The following is a 14,487-nucleotide window of genomic DNA, read 5'->3' as shown; positions in this document are numbered from 1 at the left end:
GGCTGATCCCAGAGAACATACGATGTAAACTTTCGTTCCTACCAAAACATTAGTTCCGAGAAAATGGAGGAAAAGCTCTGCTGCTACTGCTGCTGAGTTCCCAATAATTTATGATATGATTTTGTTTGCGTATAGGGACCATGGGATAAAATGAGACATGGGATAAAATAGCTGGGATAGTTGGTGTCTCCGGTGAGTTGGTGAAGTGCGTGATGTTTTTATTATTTAAGTACGTATGCTAGTCTTCCTTGCTTGATGTGAATGTCCTGCCACGTCAGAGCAGCCAAAGTGGCAAAAACTTCCCCGTACTTTTTGACGAGCGTCCTTGACAGGGCAGCCGGAGCTTTCTTTGCAGCTCAAGTCAACGGCGGTGTGTACGTACAGTTAGTGTAAACTGGCGGCTTTCAGAGCTCTGCAGAATGGAGACTTGCAAGGAGCTGCAAGTTTCAACTCGTCTTGTTGCAAATCTCTGGTCTTAACTGGGCTAAATACAGACTAAATGAAATGCATAATAAGATGAAGAAAACATCAAACAACAGCCAAACATAATGACGTCTTCCTCAAAGTGTCAAAATGTGTCCAAAAAGTTTCAGTATATCATCCTAATCTCTATAACAAGCCATGTCAGAGTCATCAGTATCGTCTTCACATAAAATCATCATCATAACTATATTCATCATCATCATTATCTTCATCATCTTCATCATCATCATCATCAACATCATCAATATCATCAATATCATAATCAAACAACTCTTTATCATCATCATCATCATTATCATCATCATGGTCATCATCATCATCATCATGGTCATCATCAGATTGCCATGCAGGTAAAGGTTGTACAAACACAGAAGGCTTCGCTGGTAAAACCTTCAGTTCATCCTTATCATGTTTTTCTACAGTCACAAAGACCTTTGTTGGTAAAACCTTCAGTTCATCCTCAGTTCTTATGTATGGAAACATCTTCTCAGTGAAAGTGTGTGTGAAGGTGTGTATGAGTGTGTTCGTATCAGGATCAGAGAACGACAGCTTTCCTATGTTCCAGTCTAGAGTCACTCTGATCCTCTGGTACTGCTTCTGCTCTGGGAGATCCTTGCTGGGATCTGATGGGCTGACTGCTGAGTATTTACCTTTACAGAACCGTATTGTCCATAATCCAGACCGGAGGTTTTCCTTCCTCTGGGCACCTTCTGCTGACACTCCCACTCCCCAGTATGCATTGTCTCCAACCTCAAAATCCCAGCTGTGAGTCCCTGAGTTAAAGCCCTCAGAGCCCAGGACAGTGCAGTATCCAATCCTTTCTGGATTATCAGGAAGCTTCTGATCCTCTCCAAGTTTCACACTGGTCAGATCTTCAGACAGGATGAGTCTTGGACCAGCAGTGTTTGGGTCCAGAATTACAGGAGTGTAGGAGACCATGTCCTTCATCTTGTTCCAGATGTTGAAGCTCAGGTTGCCCAGGTGTTTGGCCTCGTCTATCAGAGCTCCTGAGAGCAGCTGTGGATCATCCAGCAGGGTGTGCTGCTGGACTCTTTCCACTGCAGCCTTGTAGTTGATCAGGAATGAGACGTCTTCAGCTCTCAGCTGCTCCTCTGTGGCTCTGACTGTGTCTGAAAGAGCTGCTATCTCTCTGCTCAGAGCCTCCATCTTCTCCTTCATCCTCTGACTCTTCTGCTCCTCTTCCTCCCTCAGTGCAGCCACCCTGGCCTCCTCTTCCTCATCTAGAAACTGGTGAAGCTTCTTAAACTGCTCCTTAATCTGCGTCTCTGTGCGTCTGGCCTGGACCTTCAGGTGTTCTGCAGACTCCTCTTCAACGTGTCCACAACCCTTTATCTTCTCCTTTAAAAGCTCCAGAGTTTCCTGAAGTTCCTTCTTGTGTTGTCGTGCAGCTTCATTGATGGGTCTGAATCTGTGGTTGGAGTGTGTTTCTGAATCTCTGCAGACGAGACACACCGGCTGCTGATGGTCCAGACAGAAGAGTTTGAGTTTCTCAGAGTGCAGACTGCAGCGAGCCACTAAAGGTCTCTGACCTTTCTCCAATAAGAAACTCTCACACAGGCTCTTTAACCTCTGGTTTAAAGGCGGTTCTGACTTTGAAGATATCATATTACAAACTGGACACTCACGTTCTTGTTTCTGTCTCCAGCAGCTCTGCAGACAGTCTCTACAGAAGCTGTGGGTACATGACAGGATGACAGGATCTTTAAAGACTTCATGGCAGACAGGACAGCTGAGAGCTTTCTCTAATGCGGAAGCCATTCAGTCTCTGAGTGAAGCAGGAAACACAGCAGGCAGACAGCTCAGTCACTCTCTGTTTCCTGAAAGTTACACTCACTTTGACTCTTTGTTCTTGTAAAACTCTCGTTCAGTTTGTGGATTCAGCAGCTGGTTGAAGTGTTCCAGTATTCCCAGTAAACCGAGCGCCTAACTGTACTGTATATACTTAATAAATCAATGAACAGTAGGCTACACAACACAGCACGTACAGCAGCAACAGCTAAGCTTTCATTTCTGTCAAGCTTCAGCATGTGAGCTCAAAAGAGGAAGTCTGCCAACTGTTTCATGCCCTACGGCAACTCAGAGAAGACACACAGTGCCTCACATACAGAAGCACATCTTTATCTGATATACATCAACCCTCAACTAGAAACGTTCCCCTTTAATCATTTACAGAACAAACATGTTCACACAAAAAACACACAGAGTTAACTCTACTAGAGGATCAACTAGATAAGAGTGTAGAACTGTTAATAATCATAATGTATCAGCAACATTTAGATCACATTACACACATTCAAAAATCTGAATCAAAAATGTTTTGAAGCAGTGCAAATTCAAATCTTACAGACAAACCTGTACATTTAAAGTGCCCTACACTCCAGACTAAAACCCGGGCTGGGAATTTTCTAAGAGTTAACATTTACAAGCAGGAGTGGGGAAAATATTCTGAGAGGAGACAAATGTGTAAAAAAAAAAGAAATCAGGTTTCTCATGTGACTCAGTAACTGTATACATGTCAACACAATCTACTCTGCTGGCTAAAATGCATACCACAACAAAGCAATAAGATTACCATAATACATCTTGCAGGGTCAGGGTACTAAAGTATAATCCGTTTTTGGTTTTAAACCAAAAACGAAACTATGAGCTCTGTTTTCCTGTTTTTCCAAAATTAAAAATTAACGGGAAAACTTCTCGTTTTTAAACTGTTGTTTTTTAGTTATTCATGTTTCCGTTTTAAACCATCGGCGAGAATCCAGGCTCATTTTTTATAATGTGCATAATAATTGAAAATCCGATGGAACACAGGTCTCGTTTATAATGTTATTTTGGTCTTAAGTGTTAAAGATCAAAGGTGACTAAAACCAATGCGCTCTGGACCGGAAGTGACATTAACGTGTCAAAATAAAAGTGCTGTAATAACTGTAACTGTAATAATAAGAAGAACAAGATACTTTAGTTTTGCCTGTAGCTTGTTAGCTTAAGCTTAAGTTAATTATTTAGGGTTATATAAAGTATTTAATTGAGTAACATTCATTAATAGCCATGAAGGGAGTAAGAATGGATATTGTTTTAAAATAGGATTATAATAATTTTAAAATCACATTATATATAAGGGCTTTTTTTTAAATTGTTCTGCAGAATATTGCATGTGACATGGTTGACCACATTAGCTGCCAATGAACATGTCAATGTGATGAAGAACATTTTTTTAAATTAACAATTTAAAGTGTACTGGAGACTCTCTCATTCTGGTCTGGTCTCCTCAGGCCCTGCAGACTGGACCAGAGTTCATGGTGCGCATGGTAGACCTCCTCACTGCTGGGCCTGTGCCTGGATCACCCAGCTCGTTAGATGTTCACTACTCATACTAAGCCCTTGAAACAGTAGTTGGCCAATATTGGATAATATAATACATGATAGGTATTGGTTGAATTACAATAAGGAATGGTCACTGGTAAGCACTGTGGCCTCACAGCAAGAAGGTACTGGGTGGGAACCCTGGTGGCCCGGGGCCTTTCTGCTTGGAGTTTTCATGTTCTTCCCGTGTCTGCATGGGGTTTTCTCCAGGTGCTCCGGTTTCCCTCTCCACTAAAAAAAACATGTTCCCCTCCCTTTCACTTAATTGTAAGTCGCTTTGGATAAAAGCGCCAGCTAAATGACATGTCATTTAATGTAATGGAATGGAATGAACAAGTGAACTAAAGCACATAAGGCTTAGAACATAACACCAAAACAACATAAAACTCTAATAACTAAATAACAAACAATATGTGCTGCTGTGTGCATTGTAAATAAAATAATTGGTACCAGTCCTGACTTTGCAATGTATTATTTTTCTGATCAAGATCACTGACATCTCCTATAAGCAATATCAATATTTACTGCCATTGTATTGTTGGAGCAGCAGCAGATGGCACAGAATCATGCAAACGTTGAATGTTACAACCGAGTCTCTCTCTCAGTTTTGGTTACAGAACATACACTTTCACAAAGTCTGGTGCATGTTTATCATATATTGTATGGTGCTGTGGACTCAAGTGGCAAATCAATATGGTCCAATTTTAGCTGCAGGAGTTGTTCATCACACTCAGATTAATGGCAGTTAAGTTGGTCAACCATGTCACAGGAATATTCTGCAGAGTTGCCATAAAAAAGAAGCCTTTTCATTTAAGTTGTCAAGTGTTTAGCCCTTGTGTTGTCTTCCTGTCGACCATGCACTTGTTGTCCTCCCCAGGTCATTATAAATGTTACTGGTATAACAAAATTGACCAGTTCATAAAGCATGAAGTAATTTATCACTCAATTCTGGGTTACCCCTTTTATCCAACTTCATTCCAACTCATTAGTTTTACACTTATGTTATGCATTCATGGTCAACAGACCTCATTTACATGAATTATACCTAATTTCTGAGTAAAATGAGGATATATGATATGATGTGTGTGTGTGTGTGTGTGTGTGTGTGTGTGTGTGTGTGTGTGTGTGTGTGTGTGTGTGTGCATGCGTATTCATCTGCTGTAAAGCACAATGATACATTGCCCGATTGCAACATGGTGTGTGTGTGTGTGTGTGTGTGTGTGTGTGTGTGTGTGTGTGTGTGTGTGTGTGTGTGTGTGTGTGTGTGTGTGTGCGTGCATGCACATACTTGTACATATGCACGTGTGTCTGTGTGTGTGGCGAGGTGAATGCGTGTATGTGGGTGTTTGTGTGTCTGGGCACGTGCATGCATGTGTGTGCATGTGTGTGTTTATCTTCTGTAAAGCACAATAGTGCCCTATTCCACTACCAGGTCAAAATTCACCCGGGAAGACCATAAATGCTATAAAATTGAATATAACACCCAAAATTCTATGAAAGTTGTGAATATTAATTGTACTTGCAAAGAGCATGGAAGGGAACAATGTCTGTTATTTTTGGTTAATTTGATTGAAAGAAATCCAAATTTCTTATAACAAACTTTGAAAACACGACACATTTAACCCAGAGACAACACAAGGGTTAGATGCCTCTTTACTGGCTGGAGTAAGATTAGAGTAACTAGTCAATAACGCCACACATAGGCTAATAATACAGGAATGTAGATTTCATTTAAAACATGATTTTAAAATTATTATTAAATAATTAAATACTTTATATAACCCTAAATAGCTAACTTTAGCCTAATCTGACAAGCTACAGGCAAATAATGTATTCATAAAGTTCCTTGTTCTTTTGGCAGTTATTACAGCTCTCATACTTTTATTTTGACACGTTAATGTTACTTCCTGTCTAGAGCGCATTGGTTTTAGTCACCTTTGATCTTTAACACGTAAGACCAAAATAACATTATAAACGAGACCTGTGTTCCATCGGATTTTCAATTATTATGCACATTATAAAAATAAGCCGTATTCTCGCTGATGGTTTAAAACGGAAACATGAATAACTATAAAACAACAGTTGAAAAACCAGCAGTTTTTCAGTTAATTTGGTTTTTTATGAACATTGTAAAAACGCTAAAACGATGAAGAAACATTGTTTCGTTTTTTCCGTTATTTGTTTAAATCGAAAAACGGATAATGCTTTAGTACCCTGACCTTGCAGCACCATAAAAACATAAAAGATTCAAGATTCAAGATTATGTTATTGTCATTTCAAAAAACTCTTCAGGAAGTGCAGTGTAGAACGAAATTACGTTGCATAGGACCACCATAAAAACCGACATAAAAAACCATCAGCAGCTAGAAGAATCCAATTATACATACATAAATAAATATGGTGTAGCAAAAATATGATATATAAGTAAGATAGCTAGCATTTTAAAACATATGAGAGATGTAGAAATACACGTGTATATATATCCCACACATACCCATACATATACATACAGTGCTCAGCATAAATGAGTACACCCATGCTAAAGTTGACTAAAACGAGGAATAAAAAATCATCTTTTGGAAATTGAACTTAATGCCTTAATTAAAAAAAAATTAGGAAAAATCCAACCTTTAAGGACACCAATTTTCTTTGTAAATGAATAATGTATCGTAAATAAATAAATGTTCTTCCTTAAAATACAGGGAGCATAAGTGAGTACACCCCTATGTTAAATTCCTATAGAGGCAGACAGACTTTTATTTTGAAAGGCCAGTTATTTCATGGATCCAGGATACTATGCATCCTGATAAAGTTCCCTTGGTCCCCACATCATCACATACCCTTCACCATACCCCACATCATCACATACCCTTCACCATACCCCCACATCATCACCCTTCACCATACCCCCACATCATCACATACCCTTCACCATACCCCCACATCATCACCCTTCACCATACCCCCACATCATCACATACCCTTCACCATACCCCCACATCATCACATCCCCTTCACCATACCCCACATCATCACATACCCTTCACCATACCCCACATCATCACATACCCTTCACCATACCCCCACATCATCACATACCCTTCACCATACCCCACATCATCACATACCCTTCACCATACCCCCACATCATCACATACCCTTCACCATACCCCACATCATCACATACCCTTCACCATACCCCCCCATCATCACCATACCCCTCATCACCATACCCCCACATCATCACATACCCTTCACCATACCCCCACATCATCACATACCCTTCACCATACCCCACATCATCACATACCCTTCACCATACCCCACATCATCACATACCCTTCACCATACCCCACATCATCACATACCCTTCACCATACCAGTCTCTAGGTATGGTGAAGGGTATGTGATGATGTGGGGGCCAACCCTAAATAGCTGGCTTTTTAGTCAAATTTAGCATGGGTGTACTCATTTATGCTGTGCACTGTATGTATATGTATGGGTATGTGTGGGATATGTGTATACACATGTATATTTCTACATCTCTCATATTTTTTAATGCTGAGCACTGCATATCATATGCACACATAGTGTATGTTCCACATTGTCTCAGTTCACAGTGTGGTGCTGTACAACAGTATGATTGCAGTCGGAAAAAAACTGTCGTGGAACCGCACAGACCTACTCCTTAGGCTGCGATACCGCCTGCCTGAGGACAGGAGCGAGAACAAATTGTGGCAGGGGTGTGTAGAGTCCTTGATGATTTTTTTTTGCCCTTGAAAGGCTGCGTTGTTTGGCCAGGTTCTCAATAGGTGGCAGCGTTACCCCAATGGTCCGCTCAGCTGACCTCACCACCCTCCTCAGGGCCCTTTTCTCTGAGGCGCTGCTGCTCTCATGTCAGAGGGAGATGTTGCTTGTTAACACACTGTGAGGACTGTTGGGTTGAAATGGGCCTTTTTCAGCTTCCTTAAGAAGTGCAGGCATTGGTTGGCTTAAAAAGTTACTCCGGGCTAAAGTGCATACCACAACAAAACAATAAGTTACCATAATTCATGTTGCAGCACCATAAAAACATAAAAGTTTCAGTATCACAACAAGGCTAGGACGCAGAAAAATCAAAACATGACAAAATCCTAAAGGTGTTAGTTAACTACCAGCCTGGGTAATTGTTGGGCACTCTTATATGTACGGGTTTGTGCGTGACATTTCAAATTGCACTGCTTCAAAAAGTTCTCATTCAGTTGTTTGTGTGTAATCCCCTTTGTAATGTGATCTAAATGTTGTTGATACATTATGATTATTAACAGTTGTGCACTCTTATCTAGTCGATCCTTTAGCAGGGTTAACTCTGTGGGTTTTTGTGTGAACATGTTTGTTCTGTAAATGGTTGAAAGGGGAATGTTTTGAGTAGAGGGGTGACGTATGTAACAGACTGTTTTATATTTAAAGATGTACTTCTGTATGAGAGGCACTGTGTGTCTTCTCTGAGTTGCCGTAGGGCAGGAAACAGTTGGCAGACTTCCTCTTTTGAGCTCACATGTTGAAGATTGACAGAAATGAAAGAGTAGTTGTTGCTGCAGGACGTGCTGTGTTGTGTATCATACTGTTCATTGATTTATTAAGTGTTTACAGTTAGGCGCTTGGTTACACTGGGAATACTGGAACACTTCAACCAGCTGCTGAATCCACTTAAAGAAAGGAAGTTTTACAAGAACAGAGACTCAAAGTGAGTGTAACTTTCAGGGAACAGGGAGTGGCTGAGCTGTCTGCCTGCTGTGTTTTCAGTTTCACTCAGAGACTAAATGGCTTCAAGATTAGAGGAAGATCTCTGCTGTCCTGTCTGCCATGAAGTCTTTAAATATCCTGTCATCCTGTCATGTACCCACAGCTTCTGTAGAGACTGTCTGCAGAGGTACTGGAGACAGAAACAAGAACGTGAGTGTCCTGTTTGTAGGAAAATATCTTCAAAGTCAAAACCACCTTTAAACCGGGTGTTAAAGAACCTGTGTGAGAGTTTCTTACAGGAGAGAGATCAGAGAGCTTCAGAGGTTCGCTGCAGTCTGCACTCTGAGAAACTCAAACTCTTCTGTCTGGACCATCAGCAGCCGGTGTGTCTCGTCTGCAGAGATTCAGAAACACACTCCAACCACAGATTCAGACCCATCGATGAAGCTGCAAAACAATGCAAGAAGGAACTTCAGGAAACTCTGGAGCCTGTAAAGAAGAAGTTAAAGGTTTTCAAACAAGTTAAAGTGAATTGTAATCAAACAGCTGAACACTTGAAGGCTCAGGCCCGATGCACAAAGAGCCAGATTAAGAAGCAGTTTAAGAAGCTTCACCAGTTTCTAGATGAGGAAGAGGAGGCCAGGGTGGCTGCACTGAGGGAGGAAGAGAAGCAGAAGAGTAAGAGGATGAAGGAGAAGATGGAGGCTCTGAGCAGAGAGATAGCAGCTCTTTCAGACACAGTCAGAGCCACAGAGGAGCAGCTGAGAGCTGAAGACGTCTCATTCCTGATCAACTACAAGGCTGCAGTGGAAAGAGTCCAGCAGCGCCCCCTGCTGGATGATCCACAGCTGCTCTCAGGAGCTCTGATAGACGAGGCCAAACACCTGGGCAACCTGAGCTTCAACATCTGGAACAAGATGAAGGAGATGGTCTCCTACACTCCTGTGATTCTGGATCCAAACACTGCTCATCCATCCCTGACCCTGTCTAAAGATCTGACCAGAGTGAGGGTAGGAGGAGAATATTCACAGCTTCCTGATAATCCAGAGAGGTTTGATTCTCACCTCTCCGTCCTGGGCTCTGAGGGCTTTACCTCAGGGACCCACAGCTGGGAGGTCAAGGTTGGAGACAGTAAATACTGGGATCTTGGTGTGTTAGCAGGGTCTGTCCAGAGGAAGGGAGACATACGGTTAGGATTATGGACAATAATGTTCTATAAAGGTAAATACAAAATGCTGTCATCATCAGATCCAGACATTGATCTACCATTTAGGAAGAAGCTCCGGAGGGTCAGAGTCACTCTGGACTGGAACATAGGAAAGCTGTCGTTCTCTGATCCTGTTACGAACACACGCATACACACCTTCACACACACTTTCACTGAGAAGATGTTTCCATACATAAGAAGTGAGGATGAACCGAAGGTTTTACCAGCGAAGGTTGTTGTGACTGTAGAACAAAAGACATAGATGCAGATAAACATCTCTTTTTCCTCCCTGAGTCTTTGGGGAACATGTCACCATGTTGTCCTGATGATGATGCTGGTTGGTATTGTTTTGAGGATAATGTTTACACTATTACAACAAATAATATGTCAAAGACATTAAGATTTTAAAACAACAGACAAGCAGACTTTGACATGTAGGTTTTCCAGGATCTTAATCGAGAAACCAGGTTTTCTGAGAACATCCTGGACCAGGTCTGTTGAACTTCAGTCCATGTTCCAGATTTGGGTTTTATTCAGTACCATGATCCAGATACAGTTGGTGAACTTGGAAAAGAAACCAGGTTTACAGCTGCGTTTACACAACTTATGTAACATCATCCGAATGAATCACTCTTGTTTCTGTATTACTTATTAAAGGTGTTCTAGGCCAGTGGTTCTCAAACTTTTTTCAATAATGTTCCCCTTTTGAATTGTTTCTTTAAGCCAAATATCCCCTGACCAGCGCTAATCATTTTGGTAGAAAAGAAAGTCTCTATAAAGAGGAACAATACAGCGCTGTCAGAGATAGATTTACTAAACAACAACCTTTAAACATTTAAATGCTGAACTGTAAAAAAGACAAAAACTTGGAAAAAGATGGTAGAAAGAAGGAAGGAAGGAAGACAAGAATAGGTCAAAATAGTATCAAAAACTTCAAAAACAGTGACATAAGAAGAGCAAAGTGAGAAACTTGTAAAAAGTAGAAGGAAGGATAGATTAGGTCCAAAGAAGGAGACACACATGTCACATTTCTGGATGGAAAACAAAGTCTACATAAAGAGGAACAATGTTCTGGACAACAGCCTTGTTACTATTAAACATTTTGTTAAATATCTTATAACTTTTTGATTTTATTTTTATGTTTTTTTCAACCTTACAATATAGTTTTAGTTAAGTGTAAGTTTCTCTTTAAGGTTTTAGTTTGTATTAAGTTACAAAAGAATATTTTTCACTGCTTATATTCGTTTTAATAACGCTGTTCTGTTGTCCTTCAGCCTGAAACATGTTTGGTGAGAGCTGTGCAACTTTGTGGAACTTGTTTATGGTCACGAATAAAAATCAGAGATCTGGAGGGAAACGATCACTTTTCTCCTCATTTCAACGTTAATATACCGGCTGATTCATAACTTTAAAATGGTTGATTATGTGATGGTATATCAATAGTCTATATCCACGACGTTCCACTTCCGGGATTGTTCCGGTGCCACCCAGTGTTGTAATGTAACAAAGTACAAATACTTCACTACTGTACTTAAGTAGAATTTCCACGTATCTGTACTTTACTTCGTTATTTATATTTCCGGAAACTTTTACTTTTACTCCACTACATTTCCCCTAAGCATCTTAGTTACTCGTTACTACAAAATAAAATCAGAAGAAATTTGTTACACTAGAAAAAAAGCAGATTTGGCAAGCGGTAAAAAAAAAAAAAAACCATAGGCCAAAACTAAAGAAGAAGAGGAGGAAGCAGAATGACTGGTAGTGTCATGGAAGCCCCTGGTGCAGGCTCTGCCGCCATGGTAACAGACGATGATCACCCCGACGACAGTGGTGATGAAGATAACATTACACACCTTTGGCCATAAAGTTCATAATCAAAGTTTTTTTTTACTTTTACTTTTACGTCTAATACTTAAGTATATTTATTATCAGAAAATTACTTTTCATACTTAAGTACAGTAAATATTAGATACTTTAAGACTTTTACTCAAGTAGTATTCTAAAAGGAGACTTTAACTTCTACCAAAGTCATTTTCTGGTAAGGTAATTGTACTTTTACTCAAGTATTGCTTTAAAGTACTTTATACAAGACTGGTGCCACCGGTAATTCAGCCGGATGTCCGTCCCCTTCCTCTGTCTCTGTGTTGGCGTTCTAACCTCCGGCTGATTTGTGAGGACTATGGTTAACTGCTCCTCAGATCTCTGCAGGGTAAATCCAGACAGCTAGCTAGACTATCTGTCCAATCTGAGTTTTCTGTTGCACCACTAATGTTGGAGCCATTACACAACTTTGATTTGTTTTGTTTATATACCATGTTACACTAGAAGTCCTGTGAGCGGTCATTTTGACCGCCAGATTCCAAACTCTATAATCTCTCATGATAAATACCTAATTGCGATATTGTATTATGTATTGTGCTAGGATATCTTTAGAAAAACGTAATAACACTGAAATGTACATTTTAACGACTTTAATTATACATTTGAGTAGTAATACGTGTTTCAATAATTCATATCATGGCATAGTAAACCGTAATTATTTCATACATCAATATTCTGAAAAATATGGTGTGGAAATTTATTCAACTTAACTCATAACAGCCAGATAACAATTAAAAGTATCTTATTTGAGCATTTAGCTATAACCTAACCTGGCACTGCCTCCGTTTTAGTGTCTGCTGCGGTGTCAGCGCTGCTCGGACCGTGAGCCGCTGTTCTTTTTTCCTCCATAAACTCCGCTCTCAACTCTCTGCCAGTAGCTGCATGAACTTCCTCCTGACAATTTTACTGCTGGTGCACTCCTTGGAGAGGATGTGTGTAATGATTCCAGCCAGTTCGAGGATGTATAAAGTTATGTGAACATGTAAACAGCCACCGGCCATCTACGTGTTCCGCGCCTTTCACAGAGCGAGCGCCCGGTGTTTGCCTTCTGATTCAGAACAGAGTGCCTCCACGCCGTAGTAGCCTACGTTACCGACTCTGGCTTTGCCTTCGGCCCATCGGTGATGCCCACACTTGTTACTTGAGACCGCTAGTTACGTTTCTCTGACAGAGACTATGGTAGTTACTAAGCAACCAAGATGCATCTTCAACCGTGCGGAAAATTAAAAACAATACCGCGAAAATCCGAGCAGTCAATATGACCGTGTATGGCCGAAATAGGTAAAAGTGACTCTATTTTCTTTGCCTTTTGTGTAATGTGTAACAACTGTTTAAAATACAGACTCTTTTAGGAAAAGTCAGGCAGCAGCAGGATTGTATTTTGTTATTCAGCAAAGTTATTACACATATAAATTTCTAGTGTTAATCTGCATTATGTTTGAGCACTGGGTGGAGCATTGCCTTTGGGAAGGCATACAGGTAATTAACAGCCAGGGATACACAGGTGTGTGTCTAGGGGGATCGGCAGACAGCTTTTCACTGTGTCAGGTTTACGTGTCCTTGTTAGATTAGTGTGCAAAAGAAAGTAAATGGGTCACAGCACCGAAATGCAGACAGATTGTGGATATTGATAATTGGCACGCAGAACACGCGTCCAAGCAAGTTCTTCCCCGTTCCCACCTCATTGGCCTAATGTAGGAATTGGTAAAATACTCTACAGCTAAAACTACTTTTGAATGTACACATGTTCCACCAAAACAAGTTCCTTCCTGAGGCTATTTAGCAGAGGCACCGTGGCTCCGTCCGGAGCTTAGCCCCGCCCACGATGATTGTGATTGGTTTAAAGAAATGTCTTTCTCTTTCTCATCTAAAGAAATCTGTGAAAAAAATATTTTACTGCATCAACAGCTGAAGATGCTTCTTATTTTTTTTTACTTTTCTTTCTTTCTTCACCCTTTATTTTCTTTCCTCACTTTCTTCTGTCCCTTATTCATTTCATAGACTATATGATTTGTTTTTATTTTTTAAGTTTTAAGTTTTGTTGAATGATTTTCGGGAGCCCATGACGCTGAGCCCCCTGAGGGGGTTCTGGGTGCTCTGGTATCATGTTGATGTCTCGTTGTTGTCTGCCAGGCCGGTTCCTGGAGATGCACATGTACATGACATCGGCTCTCAGTAAGAACGACATGAAGGCCATCGGCCTGCAGATGGCGCTGGACCTGCTCGCCAAGAAGGAGAAGAGAGACTCCATCACGGGCCTGAGAACCAGAACCCAACCCGGACGTCCCGAGTGGGGGAAGGTGAGGACAGCTAATGTAACGTAATGTCATTTAAACAGAGACAATGCACAATTAAAGGGCAACTATTAGATAGCAATTTCAGGATTATACTTCAATTCAATAGGCGGAGCGCACAGGCGAGCATGGCGTATTTCCGGTTACATCTCAGCATGGATGTCAACTTCCGGTTATCGTATACCGTATGCTACCATTAAAAGTCCCATGGCTTGAAAATGTCACTTTATGAGGTTTTTTAACATTAATGTGAGTTCCCCCAGCCTGCCTATGGTCCCCCAGTGGCTAGAAATGGTGATAGGTGTAAACCGAGCCCTGGGTATCCTGCTCTCCTTTGAGAAAATGAAAGCTCAGATGGGCCAATCAGGAATCTTCTCTTTATGACGTCATAAGGGGAAAGGTTACCTCCCCTTTCTCTGCTTTGCCCACCCAGAGAATTTGGCCCCCCATGAGAAAGAGAGAGACATCATGGCATCATGGAGCAAAGTGGCAGTTGGTCAAGACCACCCCCCACCC

The 14,487-nt window shown here is 41.0% G+C and overlaps 2 protein-coding genes across 2 annotated transcripts in view; both read left to right on the top strand.

Annotated features, from left to right (window-relative positions):
* Nucleotides 1-14,487, top strand: part of nox5 (NADPH oxidase, EF-hand calcium binding domain 5) — a 52,525-nt gene that overhangs the window by 35,832 nt on the left and 2,206 nt on the right. The window contains exon 15 of the mRNA XM_031307861.2: nt 13,811-13,977. Coding sequence (XP_031163721.2) covers nt 13,811-13,977 — 167 coding nt within the window. The remainder of the gene's footprint in view (nt 1-13,810; nt 13,978-14,487) is intronic.
* LOC116055790 (nuclear factor 7, brain-like) lies at nt 8,340-10,478 on the top strand. The gene has a single exon (XM_031307822.2). It carries the CDS (start codon nt 8,667-8,669, stop codon nt 10,056-10,058), a length of 1,392 nt encoding a protein of 463 aa, XP_031163682.2. The 5' UTR covers nt 8,340-8,666; the 3' UTR covers nt 10,059-10,478.

This window comes from Sander lucioperca, chromosome 7, assembly GCF_008315115.2.
Source record: "Sander lucioperca isolate FBNREF2018 chromosome 7, SLUC_FBN_1.2, whole genome shotgun sequence".
Lineage (NCBI taxonomy): Eukaryota > Metazoa > Chordata > Actinopteri > Perciformes > Percidae > Sander > Sander lucioperca.
This window is presented reverse-complemented; position numbering and strand designations above follow the sequence as displayed.